The following is a 16,949-nucleotide window of genomic DNA, read 5'->3' on the forward strand; positions in this document are numbered from 1 at the left end:
GAGAAGAATCCGGACACACAGCCTCAAAAATGTATAAAAATAGTAACAAAATAATTCTTGATATGTGTTTAAGATAGAACTGAATCCATTTGGAAACTATGTATGTTTATACAAAAAACCAAACAAACAAAACAAAAAAACCAACACCGAACCAAAAAAATACAACACATTCCCTTCTAATGCCTCATAGGCAGACCAGACTCACATGAAGGACATGCTCCAACAGACTGCGTGCAGGTTTTTAGGATGTAGCACAGCCTTTGAGAACATTTTGCGTTGCCAAACCCTGCACAGGTGTTCAACGGTTCAGATTCTGCAAGGTAAAGACAATGTCCCAAACTATAAGAAAGTGATCAGAAGATACTATGATTGAAGTCCTGTTACAGTTACTTACCTTTGGAAAGGTGGATTCAACAAAGTGGATGAAAGATGCTTACAGTAGCCCTAGGGGATAAACTATATAGATAAACCAATAGTCCTTCCCCACCTCATTTCTAGGTATACGAGACTGTGATATTGCACTGCTTCTTCATTTGTATTTTAGAATCAGAGAGTCATAGAATCGTTAAGGTTGGAAGAGACCCTTGAGATCATCGAGTCCAACCATTAACCTAGCACTGCCAAGTCCACCACTAAACCATGTCCTCAAGCACCACGTCTACCCATCTTTTAATTACCTCCAGGGATGGAGACTCAACCACTGCCCTGGGCAGCCTGTTCCAATGCCTGACTACCCTTTCAGTGAAGAAGTTTTTCATAATATCCAACCCAAACTTCCCCTGGCGCAACTTGAGGCCGTTTCCTCTTGTCCTATCACTTGTTACTTGGGAGAAGAGACCAACACCCACCTTGTTACAACCTCCATTCAGGTAGTTGTAGAGAGCAATACGTCTCCCCTGAGCCTCCTCTTCTCCAGACTAAACAACCCCAGCTCCCTCAGCCGCTCCTCCCAAGACTTGTGCTCTAGACCCTTCACCAGCTTCATTGACCTTCTTTGGATGTGCTCCACCACCTCTATGTCTTTCTTGTAGTGAGGGGCCCAAAACTGAACACAGTAGTCGAGGTGCGGCCTCACCAGTGCCGAGTACAGGGGCACTGTCACCTCCCTGGTCCTGCTGGCCACACTATTCCTGATACAAGCCAGGATGCCATTGGCCCTCTTGGCCACCTGGGCACACTGCTGGCTCATGTTCAGGCAGCTGTCAGCCAACACCCCCAGGTCCTTTTCCACCAGGCAGCTCTCCAGCCACTCCTTCCCAAGCCTGTAGTGTTGCATGGGGTTGTTGTGACCCAAGTGCAGGATCCGGCACTTCGCCTAGTTCATATCTTACACAGAACAGAGACTATGCTATGCTAATAAAAACAAGCACAACATATTTTCCAGGACATCTATTTTAAAGTTCCCCTCTCTAATGTCCAAACTGCTGCCAGAAAAGAAATCTGCCATACTCCACCCTGGGAGACTGGAAGCACTCACCCCTTTGCAGTCAAGAAACACTGGAAGGCGAACCTGCATAATTCCAAATCCTCATCTCTGATGGTACGATTTAAAGTACATTCCTCACATAAAGAAAGCAAAATATAACTACAACTCTCATCCACTCCAAAACTACGTATTCCCATCATGATGGAAAACCATCAGAAATAGCTCACATGTGATTCAAAGTAGGGATATAAAAGGGACAACTGAAACAGCCTTCTCAGCCAAGCTGATAGACAATAGCATCAGACAAAAGCAGCAAACCTTTAAGCACTTTGAGCACCAGCAGGAAGAAAAGACAGCAGTCCAGGAGAAGCCTCTCTATCTGAACAGGTAAGAGAAACAGGAGTGACACGCAGTGACGGTGTGTCACGCATGCAGGGCTGACCCCTCCAACTCCAGCCTGTCTGCGGTTCAGCCTTTCTTGGACATGCTGCTGATGCGAAAAGAAATCCACAACCCCATCTGATGCTGTTTGCCCCATTCTTTTTGTAAGCTCCTCCAGTTTTATTGTGGCCCTAGGGCAAAGCATCCATGGAAGAGTGAAAAGGCACGTGGACAACTCCCCCACGAAACATCGGCAAAAGCAGTGAAATGGAGCTGACAGAGGAAATGTACCATTTCCTAGCGTCCTACTTACCAAATCAATCAGAAATCAGCTCCAGCAATTAAGTGATACTGCATTATTGATGACACTCACTTTGGGGAACTGAGCACTTACCAGCATTTATGAAACTAAAACTGCGGTGGGTAAGTGGTATCGCCATTTTAAGTAACGCACAAAGCAAGGCAGACAGCAAACAATTTGCCTGATGTTATGCACTGCCAAGGATCACCGTTATCTCTAGGATGTTATCTTAGTTTTATTTGTACATGGTCACACATCACCTTGATTTGTGTCCCACTCTACCCATACGTAAAATATCCCCACTTCAGAGGCACAGTGAGTACTCCATGTACAAAATTCAATCATTTCAGTAACATCTTACTACTTTTTGGGGGTGGGGGGGGGTGGGGGGAGGGGGGAAGGTGGAGGCTGCGTTCAAAGCAGTGGGCAGGGAAAAAACACACTTTAAAATATGATCTACAACATATGTTCGGTGGCAGAATTTGCCCCTGAGAAAGCAAAGAAGGTCTTCAAGCCCTACTATTTCAAGATACTGTAAGTCTGTGCATAGCATGTCTTCAAGTCAGCCAACTTTTTTGCCAGTGCAAATAAATTCAACTAGAAGCTCAGTAGAAAGCCAAAGAATTCAGTCTTGGATTTAAAACACTCTTGCCAGTCACTCAAGGCTGTCAGTAATACCACACAGGTACATTTCCTATCATCAGTAACATATAAAAGTAACATAGGAAAGAGAACTTGGTCCACTCCTACTGTATTTCACACCTGAGCTTTTCACTGATGGCATTATCTATTTGTACTACTAAAAACCAGACACAGGAAGACATGAGTGTTCACTGCACATTGTGTTATCTATCCTGCCCCTTCCCAATTCTTCATCAATCTTACGAAGCAGACAGTCCTTTGTACTGTCTGCATGCACTTAGGCATAAGTCCCTTGCACTCCTAGAGCTTTCACCATCAACAGCAGTTGCCAGAGCTGAGCCAGACACAGATTCGGCTTTACAAACTGGCAGCCATATGTCATGCAATTGGTGTTAAACACCACAATGCCGCATTAAAGCCAATGGTTTAATGCTAGTGTGCCAACTCCTAGTCTGCTCCCCAACAGGAACGTTGGCGATGTAAGCTTCAGGAGGAGGAAGTGTAATATAAGTACTTGAGACGTAGTCCAGCCTTGAAGACAGGATCCCTTTCAGGAAAGGGTCGCTTTCTGGGTGGAATTTGAGAAGACTGGAGACAGGGTTCAGCCCTGCCACAGATGTCTTATATGATCATATTACTCTGCTTTCCTTGGCTTCAGTTTTCCTTATCTGTTAATGATTACTGATTCTCTCCTAACCCATGGGAATGCTGCAAGCATCCATAATTTATGTTTCCGTGCTGCTTAGACGCTGAGGAGATGAGTACCTGAAGATAAATACTGATGCGTAGTTTTCCAAATATATAAACTGTTTTTTAAGAAGCATCATAAAAAATGCAAAGTATTAATATTAAAGCCTACAGGTGTATCTTGAATAATTTATTCCTCAGTAGTAAACAGGCAAAGTCATAACCAAAAATCTTTGAGCAGGTATGCAGCTAATACCCAGTCCAGGGATTCTGATTAAAATATAGGTAGGCCCACCCTATAACAGATGAAACTCCAACTTCCCAAACTCCTGCCTCAACTATGCAACTACCAACTAGACTCAATTCACACAGTGACTCTACAGAGATAAGCGATGCCCTGGACCTAGGAAATTCAAGTCATTTTTAGACACAGAAATTAACTGCCCTCTTATTTACACTCATAGGGGCTCAGTAAGAACTCCTGGTATGCTGTCAATTTTGGTTGTCCTCTTGTATGCATACATACCTATCCCTTACTTTTGTTTAACGCTGGGGCATGATTTGTCAGAAGATGAGAAGGGAACAACTTGGGAAGCTTGTTTAAAAACAGATTATGAATCTGTACATTTCAAGGTATCCAAAATGACTTTGCCCTGGAAACATGTAATGACTAGTTCTTGGTACGGCTGCTTATACCTAGGGTTTAATTTTGACAGTTGAGCTCAAACTGTTCTCTAACGAAAACATTTACTACAGCATTCCAGTAACACATTTTTTCCAAAACAATAGGCCAACACAGTCCTTCCAAACTGAAGTAAACACTGGAATATTTACTAAAACTATGCCTAGTTAGTTTTCTTATAGGGTTGTGCAAAATAGCTTGGAAGGCTCGTGTTTGCAAACACCCAACTCATCCCACTTTCAAGGGCCAGACTGGCAAAGGTGGAATGAGTACCCTATTTCCCAAAAGTCACTGCTCCTTTAAGATATCCCATATCAGACATGCTTCCTATCCAAAACGGAGATAACCACCAGGTATTTTAGAAGTCTAAGTCATGTGAGTTTAATTTTAACAGTATCTGATGGGCCTTACACGAGTCTCTTCAATACAGGCCCAAAGGAAGTTACATTGATTGCTTCTTAAATGGGAAAGTCTGTTCACAAAAGTGGGCTGCCTAATTTTGCAACTGTCGATGAGCAAACAAATCAAGCACCAACACTGCAGGGAAAAGTTAGCTAAACCATGCTTTACAGGCTGAACACAGTTTCCCCGTGAGGCTACTTACAAGCAGTGGCAGTCAGCAGGCCAGCAACTCTGGATTCAACCTCAGTTAGGACAAGAATATCCTGACAGCGATGAGAACTGCTTTTTATATTTTCAGATTTCATTTGACTCAGCTAATTGGCCATTAAGCTCCAATAAGGTGGACATTTATCTACAGATAACACAAGGAAACTGGAAAGTAAGCAGCCTGAGGCTACCCTGAAGACTGTTAACCAAATAGCAAGGCAGAGCTCCATTAAAACAATTAATCAGAAAACCTATATTGGCAGATTTTCAAGCACCCCATTAGAAATTTTAAGGATACCCAATCTGATAAGACACCGAAGTCTAACTCATGTAGAAGTCATTAATAAGTAGAGACCCTTTAACTTTGAAAGCTTTAAAGTTACCAAAGCTGCTGCAGGAAGAGAAACTGGACATTTCTGCTGTAACTAATATGCATAGTTTTGCATGAGAATAGCAAAAGCTTTCTATACTATATTAAAAAGTGAGACTGATGAAAAGGTATAGCTGTGCAAGCCAATGTCATCAAGTACCCACTACTTCTGGGTGGACTCTGTTGGTGTAACTAAGAGACAAACACTTTTATATGTTACCTCAAAAGAGTCTATATCCAGAATCAGTTCTCCATGAAATGTCTACTAATATCTCAACTGTTGAAAAGGACAGTTATTTGAAAAAGAAAATCACTTGAAGTTGCAGTGCAAACTGGAGATTATGCTGTAAAACATTTTGTTTCTACATTTTATGAAAACTGGAAGGAGGAAGAAAAACAGCTATTGTGTTCTTACCCTTAATGGATATATAATTCAAGCATGAAATAAGGTCACTGAAACTATTCTAGACTCTTTTTTGGAAGTGAAAGGTTGCAATGAAAAAATATTTCAAAAGTGTGATGCTGTCACCAATCCTTATAGGAAAAAAAAAGCTGGTAACACTACCTCAAACTTGCAATTTAGAAGCTAACACTCCTCGTGGAAGATTTTTAGGGCACAACTGGTACTGGCAATTTGTATTGTTTCTAAGTAGTCTTAGGAACTCTCCTATCAACATTCTTTTTATCTTCCAGGTACTCTGTTAATGTTCTAGTCAGATCACTTTCATCTTTGGTCAGAAGTACACTCCTGATTTGTTCATTGCACATGGTGGCTGCTTTTTCAGAGGAGTGAAAAAGAATTGGTTCCTGAAACTCACATACTGCTTGCAGATCTAGGGGGAAGCCCTCCATCTGACTGTAAAAGGACAAAGCTTGTGGTTTGTTTTAGAGCTCATAGGCTGAAATATTACAGGGCTTCACTTTTCTCTTACCTTCACACTTGCTGATATTCAAAGCCAGTACATTCAGAAGATTGAAAATGCCTAACAAATGGAGGTAGATCTCACCTTTCAAGAAAGGGCTAGCAAAAATTTCTTAGAGAATGTATATCAGAATTCCAACAGGACTTGATTTAATAAAGGGCAAGTTTAGCATGCAGAACCTTGGTTACATGGTAAAGTGAATGCTCTGTTCATTTAAAAGTTCACAATGGTTTTGATTTTGGGGGGTTTTGTTTTGTTTTTGTTTTTACAATTCTACCTGTAACTCCATACAGGCTTTTATTTCACTCACAATCAGGTATCTGAAATTCAGCCAGCACTTTTTTAAGAGATGTGACTAACATCAGCCACATGGATATTTTTGTCTCTCTCCACCTTTCAAAAGCTTGTCTTAAAAGAAAAAAAGTTGAGTTTGAATAGACAGCAATCACCACTGTTGTTGCTTGTTAGCCAATTTTGAATTATGCCTCATTAGTTTAATGACTTAGTCTTTTAAAACTGATTGAGCAGTACCTACAGTTCTTCCAGACTCCAGGATTTCACAAGTGCAGTTTGCATTCTGCCAGCCTGAGCGGATCTTGATCTCAGCATCTGTACTGTGTCTTTCCAGTTACCCAAACAAGCAAAGCTGTAGACTGCTTTACATGATGCCAAGTCCTTGATAAGACATGTTTCTTATTGTTGTTAAGATCATGGAAGATTTAGCCTCCCATCTCCAAGATCACCCATCCAAGATCAGTATCAGAGCCCCAAACTCTTCTGGTAGACAGCCATTCTCCTCAAGACAAAATATATGCACTTCAGGTTTCAGTTAGACCATATATTCGTTTTAATAGTGTGCAATTCCACCCAGCTCTTAAGATGGCATAGTTTTGGCCCTAGCCACAAGAGCAACTTGTACCATTGCCAGGAGACTGGTTAGCAAGTTAAAGTAGTTATTTTGCCTTTGAAGTTCATTGACTGCAATGTGTTTCCTTTGGAGGTCGTTAAGTGCTGACTCTAAAAATTTATCTGCTCATGAAGAACTCGTGCTTTGGCAGGTGAAGCAAAGTAGAGCTACTCTGCGTATCTAACAACACAAGGAACTGCTTTAGCGTATTTTATATCAGTCTCTCTAACAGTGCACATATTCACAAATTATTTAGTCCTTTATGCATGCACACTTTGCAAGTAAATATTAACTGTACTTCAGAAGTTACCCCTGAGAAATTGAGTAATTTGCTCAAGATGCACAATTCACCTGTAAAACTGTTATCAAGAACATAGCGAGACCAAGCCCCAAGCAGTCTGCTCTAACCAAACACCACCTTCCAAACTCAGCTACAGGAGAAGTTCCACGTAGCCAAAACCTGGGCCTTAACACACAGCACAGCTAAGGAATGGATAGGGGGAAGAACAGGTAGAAGAAGAGCAAGTCCAGCAGCATAAGATCATTCTATGCATCAAAGTTTACTATATCAGTGATTTCATATTCCATTGAATGCAAGATCCAAACCAAGAAGATGAAGTGGACCACAAAGTACAGGAAAGGCACTCTCACTACAGAATAGCGATATAAAGTGGGACACTAGACTGCAGCCAAAGAAAGGCAGCAGAGTGGTGCAGAGCACTTGCAATAGATAGAGGCAAGGGAAAGATGACAATTCTTAGCTGCAGGTTTGGTCTACAGAAGCATACAATCCTAGCATGTAGGTATAGGTATAGCAAGCATACCTGCCAGCTTCTTTCTTTTATAAGTACAGAGTCAAAGGCCTGGTGAGAAAATCCATGGCTAGAACTATGCACCAATGGGTACAATTTCAGGTAAGGTCATGAGGAACAACAAAAAATAAAAAAGAGGAAGGTGTACTGAGATGCAAGGAGGAGGGAGGTAAGACAAACCAGGTATGGAAAGAAGCAAGTGAAGAGTAAGTCACCAGCATGCAGCTTTGGAACAAGAGAACAAGGATACAGGCAAAGAAAGAAAGGGAAAGAAGTTTGACTTTTACAAGAAAGGGATTCACAATCTGAGAAATAATGGCTATTTTTAGCTGCAGAATTTTAGTTAAGCTTATAGAAAGACCAGCAGAAACATTTAATAGCCCTTGACATAACTTATTCTTGCATCAGGAGAACAGCAGAAGAATACCAGTTCCAAGACTTTATTTGCAGCCTCCAAACTCAAAAACACAAGCTGAAGTATTACCTTCTGTAGCCATGTGTGGGCAATGACCACATTCCCTGTGAAGCAGCCACTAGCTAGCAGGTTCAGTAGAGTACTGCACAACAGGCTACCTATGAAGAGCGCACCCTGGACAGGCAATAGTACTGCAGGTTGCCAACTCCTGCCCTGCCTTACAAAAGGGAGGAAAAAGTGCAACTTGCCAAATACATGGATTTTCAGAATTATATCAGTTTGTGTGTCTATACCATGTTTCACATTTTTCTAAATGTAAAGCTCCTCTGCTTGAAGAATCTTAATGACTTTACTGTAACAACAACAAAAAGAAGAAAAAGGAAAAATAGGAATACTTGAGAAAAATTCATCACATCAAGAAAAATCTACTTACCTTGCATCCAACTCCTACCAGCAAGACAGAACATTTCTTCAAGGCAAAGAGCTATTTTGAACTGTAGAAAGATGTGCCTGTTGTTATTTGTAGCATATAGCTCTTGACTAAAATTAGGGTAGCACCGATAGCATAAAAGAAAGATGGGAAGAAAGAGAGTTGGTGTCCAAAAAAAACTGATTAAACAGGTAAAAGGGAAGTGAGTACAGTGAGGAAAGAAATAGCTCTTGCCCAAAGTCATACTGCTGATCAGTAATACAACCTGGAGTAGATCCTGCAGCACTAAGACCCCGAACAGCTTTGCCCAGCAGAGTACAAGTCTTCAGTTGACACAGATATGGCTGGCAACCGTGTTCTGTCTGGAGCTATAAGTGTCATCTGACTCGTTAACAATTGAAGTGATAAATTCGTGCAAAAAATATAAAGAAAGAGAAAGGACTCCAAGGAATGAAGGAATCTGAGCACAAAGTGATACTTAGTAGCCACAATTCACATCTTAATGTTTAATGGGACCACAACCTACTTGCTGTACTACCGTTACTGCATTTTATCAAACCCAGAGATAAATCCCCACAGGAAAATGTTACTTAAAATTGAACTTTTTATCCAATAAACCCAGCTGTTTCAAAACAGACCGACATAGGCTACCTCATGTGATATAATTTGTTTCCATCTAAAATCTTCAATAAAGGAACCCGAAACCAGGAATTTCCCCCCATCACATTCCCCCGGAGCCATCTGGAATAATAACCTGTCTAAGCAGATGAAAGGTAACATCCCGACACCAGAGACTCATAGCAAGGTGTGGCACTTGCGGATCTTCCTTTAATTTAAAAGGAAAAACCAAATCAGGATCCCTACTAAAGAAAATTTTTAAAAGACCAATACAAAATATAGCACTAAAAACTGAAAAATTGTATTTTTGGCCCTATTGAAACAAACTATCTCATAACACAACAGCACACTTCAACCATATTCAACTTATACACTTCCCAACCTTTCATAAATTAAGCCTCACAGGCTGCCTGAGAGACCCGTTTTAAAACTGAAAATCCATTTTAAAACTGAAACCTCCTGGCTAAGAGGATACAGTATCAGGACTTCCCCAGCTCTGCTATGAGTTCATCAGCCCCTAATCCTAAATGATCCCATAGAGTGGGTTAAAAACTCATTCTTACGGTACAGAGATCATTTTAGCCAAGTTTCATGGCCACGTCACCTTCCACTCATTACCTCAGCTCCCCATTCACTGTGACATGTCACACACTGTGACATAGCAACTTATACAACCGTTTACTCATACACAAAAAGCAGCTTTGCTTGATATGTTTTAATTGTGCCCAAGTTCATAGCTGTCTAGGCCATGGCAGGAAGAAGGCTTAAGGATCACAGAGGAGAAAGCTCTCACCAGCCACCCTCCTGCAAATTGTTTCCATTTTGATTTTGTTCATCTGGCCCCTTTTGATTATCCACTCACATGATTCCTCAGTCCTTCAACACATTTCTCACACTAACAGGAACCACCTATTATTTCTCTCAAGCTTTCAAAGCAGACATATTTCTATAAGCTGCAGCTAAATTAGGTATCTGATTCCACAAGCTCCTTTGCAATCAAGATGTGGATATCTGTGCAAGCAGCCAAGAACAACAATGAGCAGAGACACCAATGGCTCCATTTAAAAATCTCCTGACTGCCTCAACATTTCCCATGTGCAAATTAAAACACAAACACACACCAAAACCAATTAGCATTACACCCTCTTCTCCCTTAAAAGGACTTTTTCTGTCCTGATAGCCAGCACTGCATGCAACATAGGGCTGGCTTAAACTGCCTTTTAATCTGACAGTTTTACTAGCACAAGAGGCTGCATGAAAAACAACACTCAAACACATGATCAAGTTACTGCAGTTTAACAAGTTTGTACATGTAAAAGAAGCAAGTATTTGGATACACACTCAGTCCGCAGCAAACGCAAACCTCCATTGATCATATAAGTCAGAAGTCTCATTATCAGAGATACTAATTTAATTAAATGTTTTCTGCAGGGATGTTTGCCAAGTTTTTTGGTTTGTTTTTCTTAAGGTATTTGCTTAAATTTTATCTTTGTTGTTGGTTTTGGGTTTTTTTGTTGTTGTTTTTTGGTGGTGTTTTTTTTTGTTTTTTTTTTTAAACCACATATGAGCTCCCCCTCAAAAAGTCTTCAGCAGTCAGTAAATTTATGATAAACTGATTATACTAATGGCTGACTATACAATTACCTCCAGCCATGATCTACTTACATTTCAGGCAAAGGGCAGTCTGTCATTCAATGTTTCACTTTAGAGATACCTTAAAATACATCATTAAAACTGGTTTCACTTGAAATATTCCGTTCTGCATCTTAGCATATCCTGTTACAAGGTCTTCCCAGAGCAGAAGAGTTTTGTTTCAATACTTGAAAAGACAAAAACTCCCAAAACCAAGAACTGTTGAGACATACGATCTTTTTCCCTCCTCATGTTCAAAACCTAGCTACTGATAATGAAACTGTTTTCAAGTTCAAACCCTGAAAATGCCAGTTTAAATACTTATCACAGAGTGCCTTCTACCAAAGGCAGGACACCCTTCAGTCTGCAGCAGGTAGGACAACTGAACAGTGGCAGCCTACAAGGCTTCCTACCAATTCATAAAACTCATCATCTGCTTCCATGACAGACAAGATACTGAAATGGAGAGCACTGCTATCATCACAGATCTCACACTACAGATTTTTTTTCAGGCCTGCTCCGTTACTGCATTTCTGCTTACACAGACAGACAGAGTGACCCCAGGACAGGATATATCACAGAAACTGTTCCGCTAAGATTTACCAGTTTGGAAAAAAAAAAAGAAAAAAAAAAAACAAACCACAAAACAAAGTCTGTCCCCAGGTGATAAATTAATTTTCTATTAGGCCTTCCTACACTACTGCCCTGAAGCAGAGAGATGCTTGAACCTCAGCTCATTTCATCATTGCTGCCTAACAAACCATCATCTACCTGTTACAGCCTACCAGATTTACAGCAAAGGGAGCCATTTTATTCCTCATCTGGTAGCTAATCAGCATACAAGCAGAAGTAGGATGCGGGTTACTGCTGTCACAATAAACACATCATAGTATCACCAGGAAATTTTTTCATCCAAAGAAGTATGGAGCTTGCTGGTTTCCCAGTATATCAGGCACTGCAGACTGACTGTAAGCTTGTAACGTTTTATTTCACATTTGTACAAAAGGTGCATTTTTACTACCTATTTTATAGTTAATAATCTCCACTTCCTATCACAACATGTGACTGCAACATTGCAATCACACTTTCACCCTCACAGCCCTTGGCAACTGCAGGGTACTGTTGTTGGAAAGTTATCCCAAGTGGGACGGGACAGCTGGAAGCTCCTGGGCCCTGCAACTCCCCACACCCAAGGAGCAACAGGAACCTACAGAAGTCTAACCAAGGATATGTCCTTTTCCCTGACACTATTCAAAATCCCTGAAGTTTACAGGAAACCCACAAAACCATCATCTGCCTACTTCAGTCCCTGCATCAAAAATGTACTTGCAAGAGTAAAGTCTGACAACAGCCTCAAACATCAAATGACCGATAACCAGAAACTGATCTGAGAGAACCTGTCTGTGGGCACTGGCTCCTGTGAGAAATCCCAGACATTCTCTCCAGCGTGGATGCGGAGCTTTGCACTAAGCTTAGTACTTCCTAGCTGCTCTCATCACAACCACTGGCAGACTTACGTCTTCAATAAATATCCAATGCTTGTTGTGTATCACCTATTTCTCCTGTTTGCCAAGTTGGAAGTTTCTTGATTTGCCAAAGCTACTACAAGAATCCTTGTCCATCTCTAACACACTGACGTGCTACACAAGCCTGCAGCTGGCTTGTATGCCGAGAGAGATGAACACTGGTTATGGAGCACTAGACCCAGTTTAAGAGTTTTTAAGAGGATTGCATCAAAACCACAAAACAGATCCACTGTATACACAGGACAGACACGAATCTTTAAGTACAGAGTAGTTTTCTTCCTCTCTCTACTTGTAGAGCAGAACGGTATTCAGCAGTGCTCTTCCCATGCAGTACATAAAGGTTTTCAGCAAAGAAATTGTACTAAGAGCAATACATTTGAATGTCAGTACAAATGAAGACCCAGGGAAGTAGGGTCTGTGTAGCATGTGGAAGTTTTAAGCTAGCAGACATTACACAATACAGGTTAATGCGGTAACATTACTCCTCAAGCAGCTCCTAGCCCTGCTTGATTTTGGGAATGTTCTGCTTTTTTCCCAGCTTTTGAGATGCAGTTGCAAATTGCAATGAAAGCATATGTGTGGCCCTGAATGTTTATGCTGTCTGTGGAACGCCAATTCCAACAGTATTAGACCAAAAGACTGGACGAAACAAGACACAAAAGCCTCCCCTTAATACAGAGCAAGTTGAGTATACTTTAAGAGGTATAATATCTACATTATATATTTGGCTTACACATCAGAAAGGTCCTTACACTGAACCATGACATCTTGGGGACCATACTCAGGAATTCCAGCTGTACACTGCATTCTGACTCTCCAGGCAGTTGAAGACACATTTTTAAGACCTACTTCACAGCTAAAACAGGAAGGTTTGTAGTTGTCAGAAAAAAGTAATCTTCCTTTTCCACTCACTTTGTAATCATACTTTTTAAAAGCAGTTCATTTAGCTAAATATGTGACTCCTGCCACCATTTCTCTCCTTAATGGACAATATACAGGTTGAAGAAAAAATTACATAAATCTATGTCCAAAATATATTCGGTAGATTTAGGTTTCTTTGAATAAAAAAACAAAATTGTCTTGAAGGTACAGCACAGTGGTAGTCAGAATTACAGAGTTCATTTTTCTTTTAGGGAGTGTTTACATTTTATTGGTTTATTCAGCTATAATGTACTTGCAATTCTCTGAAGCAATCCTTTCCTAAACTCTCTGTAACTGTGTGTAGCTCAGCTTGTATTACTTAAGTAATACAAACTGTGGCAGAAGATAAACATAGATGTCTGTTTTCTAACTAACAAACCTTCTACTTAACCCAATAATGTTGTTACAGACTAAGCTGGTAACTGGAATCCTTGCAGGACCTAACCTACATCCAGAACTCCTGGGCTGACACTGAGCCAAAGTGAAGCGCTAGGAACTGGGTCAGACCATGGCACATGGAGGGCAGCAGGAGGGGATCAGAGCTGAGCACGACCTGCTTACACTGGCAAGAGCACAGGGAGATGAAAGAGACTGGGTGTACATGTGTGTGCACGCACCTGAGAGCTTGATGAGACCTGAACTGAGGCGCGGACTGGAAAAGGAAAGCAAGGGAATTGGAGAGGTCTTGTGCAGGGAACAGAGGTTAAAGCTCCAGATCAATAGCCTCTTTCTGATCAATTTTAAGTTGCAATTACAAACTGACATTAAACCAGCCTGGCATAAAATCTCACTATATATCATTACTAGATAAAACCTTTCCCATGCAGATAAGGTGTTTCAGGACCAAAAGCACTATTTGATCCAACTATAATATTAAGAATAAAGATGCAAATAAAAGATCAAACTCTGCCGTGCAAATCTTCACTAACACAATCCAAGTCAACAGTTACTTCTGCACGCTAATAGAACAACTGTTTAGACAGAGACACTATAGAGTGTTTATTTTCTGTTAACTGAAATTGATCCCCAGGGTTTCAAGGTTTCCCATCCTAACCCAAAAAAGACTCAATAGGAAAACAAATATTTTCAGGAGTTATCAGAACTAAAATTCAAAACAGAGTGAAGGCTGGGCAGAGGCAAACTAATTCTCCCTGTGGGAAGCTTGCAGGGGTGCCAAAATATACAGAGGAAGCAACATTGAAAAAACAAATCCCCAAAGACCCCATACTTTATTCTTCAAAATACAACCAGAACACATTAAAAAAAAAAAAGGTTTCAGAAAGCTCTTTGAATCTGCCCCAAAGTAAGCCAGAGCCTCTGGTTAAATAACTGCAGGGTAACTGTTGAGCAAGAATGGCAGTTTGCAGTCAAAAAGCTGAAGTACTAACTTCCACACGAGAAACAGGTCTTCTTGGTCACTGCCCCCAGGCCAAGGTGGAGCAGGAACATGGGGTGCGGATGGCTGGGAAATCTTCATATGTAAAGATCAGTAACTTGTAGCATGGAACCCTCCGTGTTAATCTAAGGGTGATATTACAAGCAAATATATTCAACACATGGAAAGGTATATATCTTGCTATGAATAATTAGGTGACATTTTGGCAACATTACTGTAGTAAAATGGAAATTAATAAGGAAGAAGGCAACACAATCCCGATAAACAAACCTGAGCTTTGCCTGAAGCTTTCCAAAACAGGAACTGCTGAAATAGTTTTGCAAAGACACCCAAACCTACACAAGACTCATGAATGTTGCAGCTGAAGTCTGCAGTTATGTAATTTCAAAACAGCGCAAGTGCTATTACACTTCTCCTCCTTCCTACCCATCTGCACCAAACTCAAAACAAAATTTTATCACGGAAGCTATGAAACTTATCAGTTCTTCATGACAAAAAATTGTCTTCTAAAAAAAAGAAAAAAAGAAATTGAACTTGATAATCTGAGTTTTACCCACTGTGTGTCATCACTTCATCGCCAAGGCGCGATTCAGAAACAGACACAGCAGCATGCAGCCAGGCTACTTACACTGTCTGGAAAAGTGCCCGCTAAGATCATGTTGCAGAAATAATTCACACCTGCAGCAAAGCTGCACAAAACATCATCAACTCGCCGACTTTGACACACATATGCCGACCGTGGGGGGAAAGGAGTTTCTACAACGACGAATATGAATAAAAAGTAGGAAATCCCCCTTCAACACCCCAAGTGAAGCCAGGCAGGACCCGAATGCTTCGCTTAGGCACACGGACCCCGGCGCTGCGCCGGCCAGAGCCCGCCGTGGCCCCACCAGTCCCGCCCGCCTGCCCACCGGCGGAAGGTCAGCTGCACCCGCGACGGCCTCCTCCGCCCCGGGAAGGCCTCAGAAGGGAGAAGGGGGCCCGGGTCGGCCCGGCCCAGGCTACACCAGCGAGGCCGCGGCCCCTTCGGCCCAGCGGCGGCTTCGACGCCCGGCTCGGCCCAGGGGCGCCCGACCCCAACGGCCGCCCCGGGACCTTCCCGCCCGCCCCGGCCCCGCTAACCCCTCCGGGCGCCTCGCCTCACGCCCCCACACACGCCCCACACACCCGCCGGCGGCGGCGGGACCACCCCGAGCACGCCCCGAGGGGAAGGAGGGAGGGGACGGAGCCGCGCGCACGCCCCCGCCGTGGGCATCCCCGCCCGGCACGGCACGGCACGGCACGGCACGGCACGGCCCACCCAGCGAGCCGCGGGGCAGGCTCTGGCCCGCCAGGGGGAGGGGAGAGGAGCCGAGAGGAGGGGAAGGGAAGGGAAGGGAGGGGAGGGGAGGCGAGGCCGCCGGCGCCCCCGGCCCGGCCCGCAACGAGCGGCCGAGGGGAGGCGGGGGGAGGCAGGGAGGCCCCAGCGCCCTCCTCCGCCGAGCGGAGCACGCCCCCTCGCTCCCGGGCAGCGCCCCGGGACGCCGTCACCGCCCGCACTCACCCGCCGAGCCCAGCAGCAGCCACAGCAGCCACATGGCCCCGGCGCCGGCCGCTCCGCAAACTTCGGGGCTGCTCCGCCAGTCCGGTCCCGACGGAGCCTGCGGCCGGGGGCGGCGGGGCGGAGGGAGGGCGGGGGGAGGGCCCGAGGGCGGTGCCCGCCGCCACCCCGCCCCGCCCCGCCGGACGGTCGTGCCCACCCGCTGCCGCCGCCCCGGCCCGCCCGGCCCGGCGGCTCAGGGCACCTCCGCCAGGGCGGGGCCGGGGCCCAGGGCGCCGCTGCGGGACCGGCGCGGGGCCGCGCCCCGGGCCCGAGAACCGGCCGGGAAGTCTTGCGGGGGCTGCAGGCCCGTGGGCCTCGCTGCCCGCCCTCGCACCCGGGAAAGCCCAGCCGGGACCCCGGTGAATGGGGTGTTGCCGGTAGCCGCCCCGCAGGGTCGTCCGGGTCTCCCGCTCGGGAGAGCGGGCAGCGCGGCTCGGGTTGTCGCCGAGCATGGCAGCCCTGAAGGCCATGCCGGTGACCCGGCCTCTTGCACCACGGCTGTCGTTTGCCGTGCTGGCGGATCGCACGGCTCCGTTCCAGCCTGGCTGGAGCACTGGGAGGTGGTTGCTGGCGAGCACCAGCAAGTTGCCTGCAGCGCATCGCGGCAGCACCCCTAACCACTGAGAGCCGGCTCATCTTTCTCAAATCTGTTGCCCATCAGACACCTACAGGCCAGTTTTGAGGCCTCC

At 44.0% G+C, this 16,949-nt stretch overlaps 1 protein-coding gene across 1 annotated transcript in view; it reads right to left on the minus strand.

Moving 5' to 3' along the window:
• Positions 1-16,298, minus strand: part of LDLRAD3 (low density lipoprotein receptor class A domain containing 3) — a 111,962-nt gene extending 95,664 nt beyond the window's left edge. Inside the window, exon 1 of the mRNA XM_082317273.1 lies at positions 16,222-16,298. Within this exon, the coding sequence (XP_082173399.1) occupies positions 16,222-16,255 (34 nt within the window). The 5' untranslated portion in view covers positions 16,256-16,298. The remainder of the gene's footprint in view (positions 1-16,221) is intronic.
• Between the last annotated feature and the right edge of the window lie 651 nt (positions 16,299-16,949).

Source organism: Platalea leucorodia (assembly GCF_965183815.1).
Source record: "Platalea leucorodia genome assembly, chromosome: 7".
Lineage (NCBI taxonomy): Eukaryota > Metazoa > Chordata > Aves > Pelecaniformes > Threskiornithidae > Platalea > Platalea leucorodia.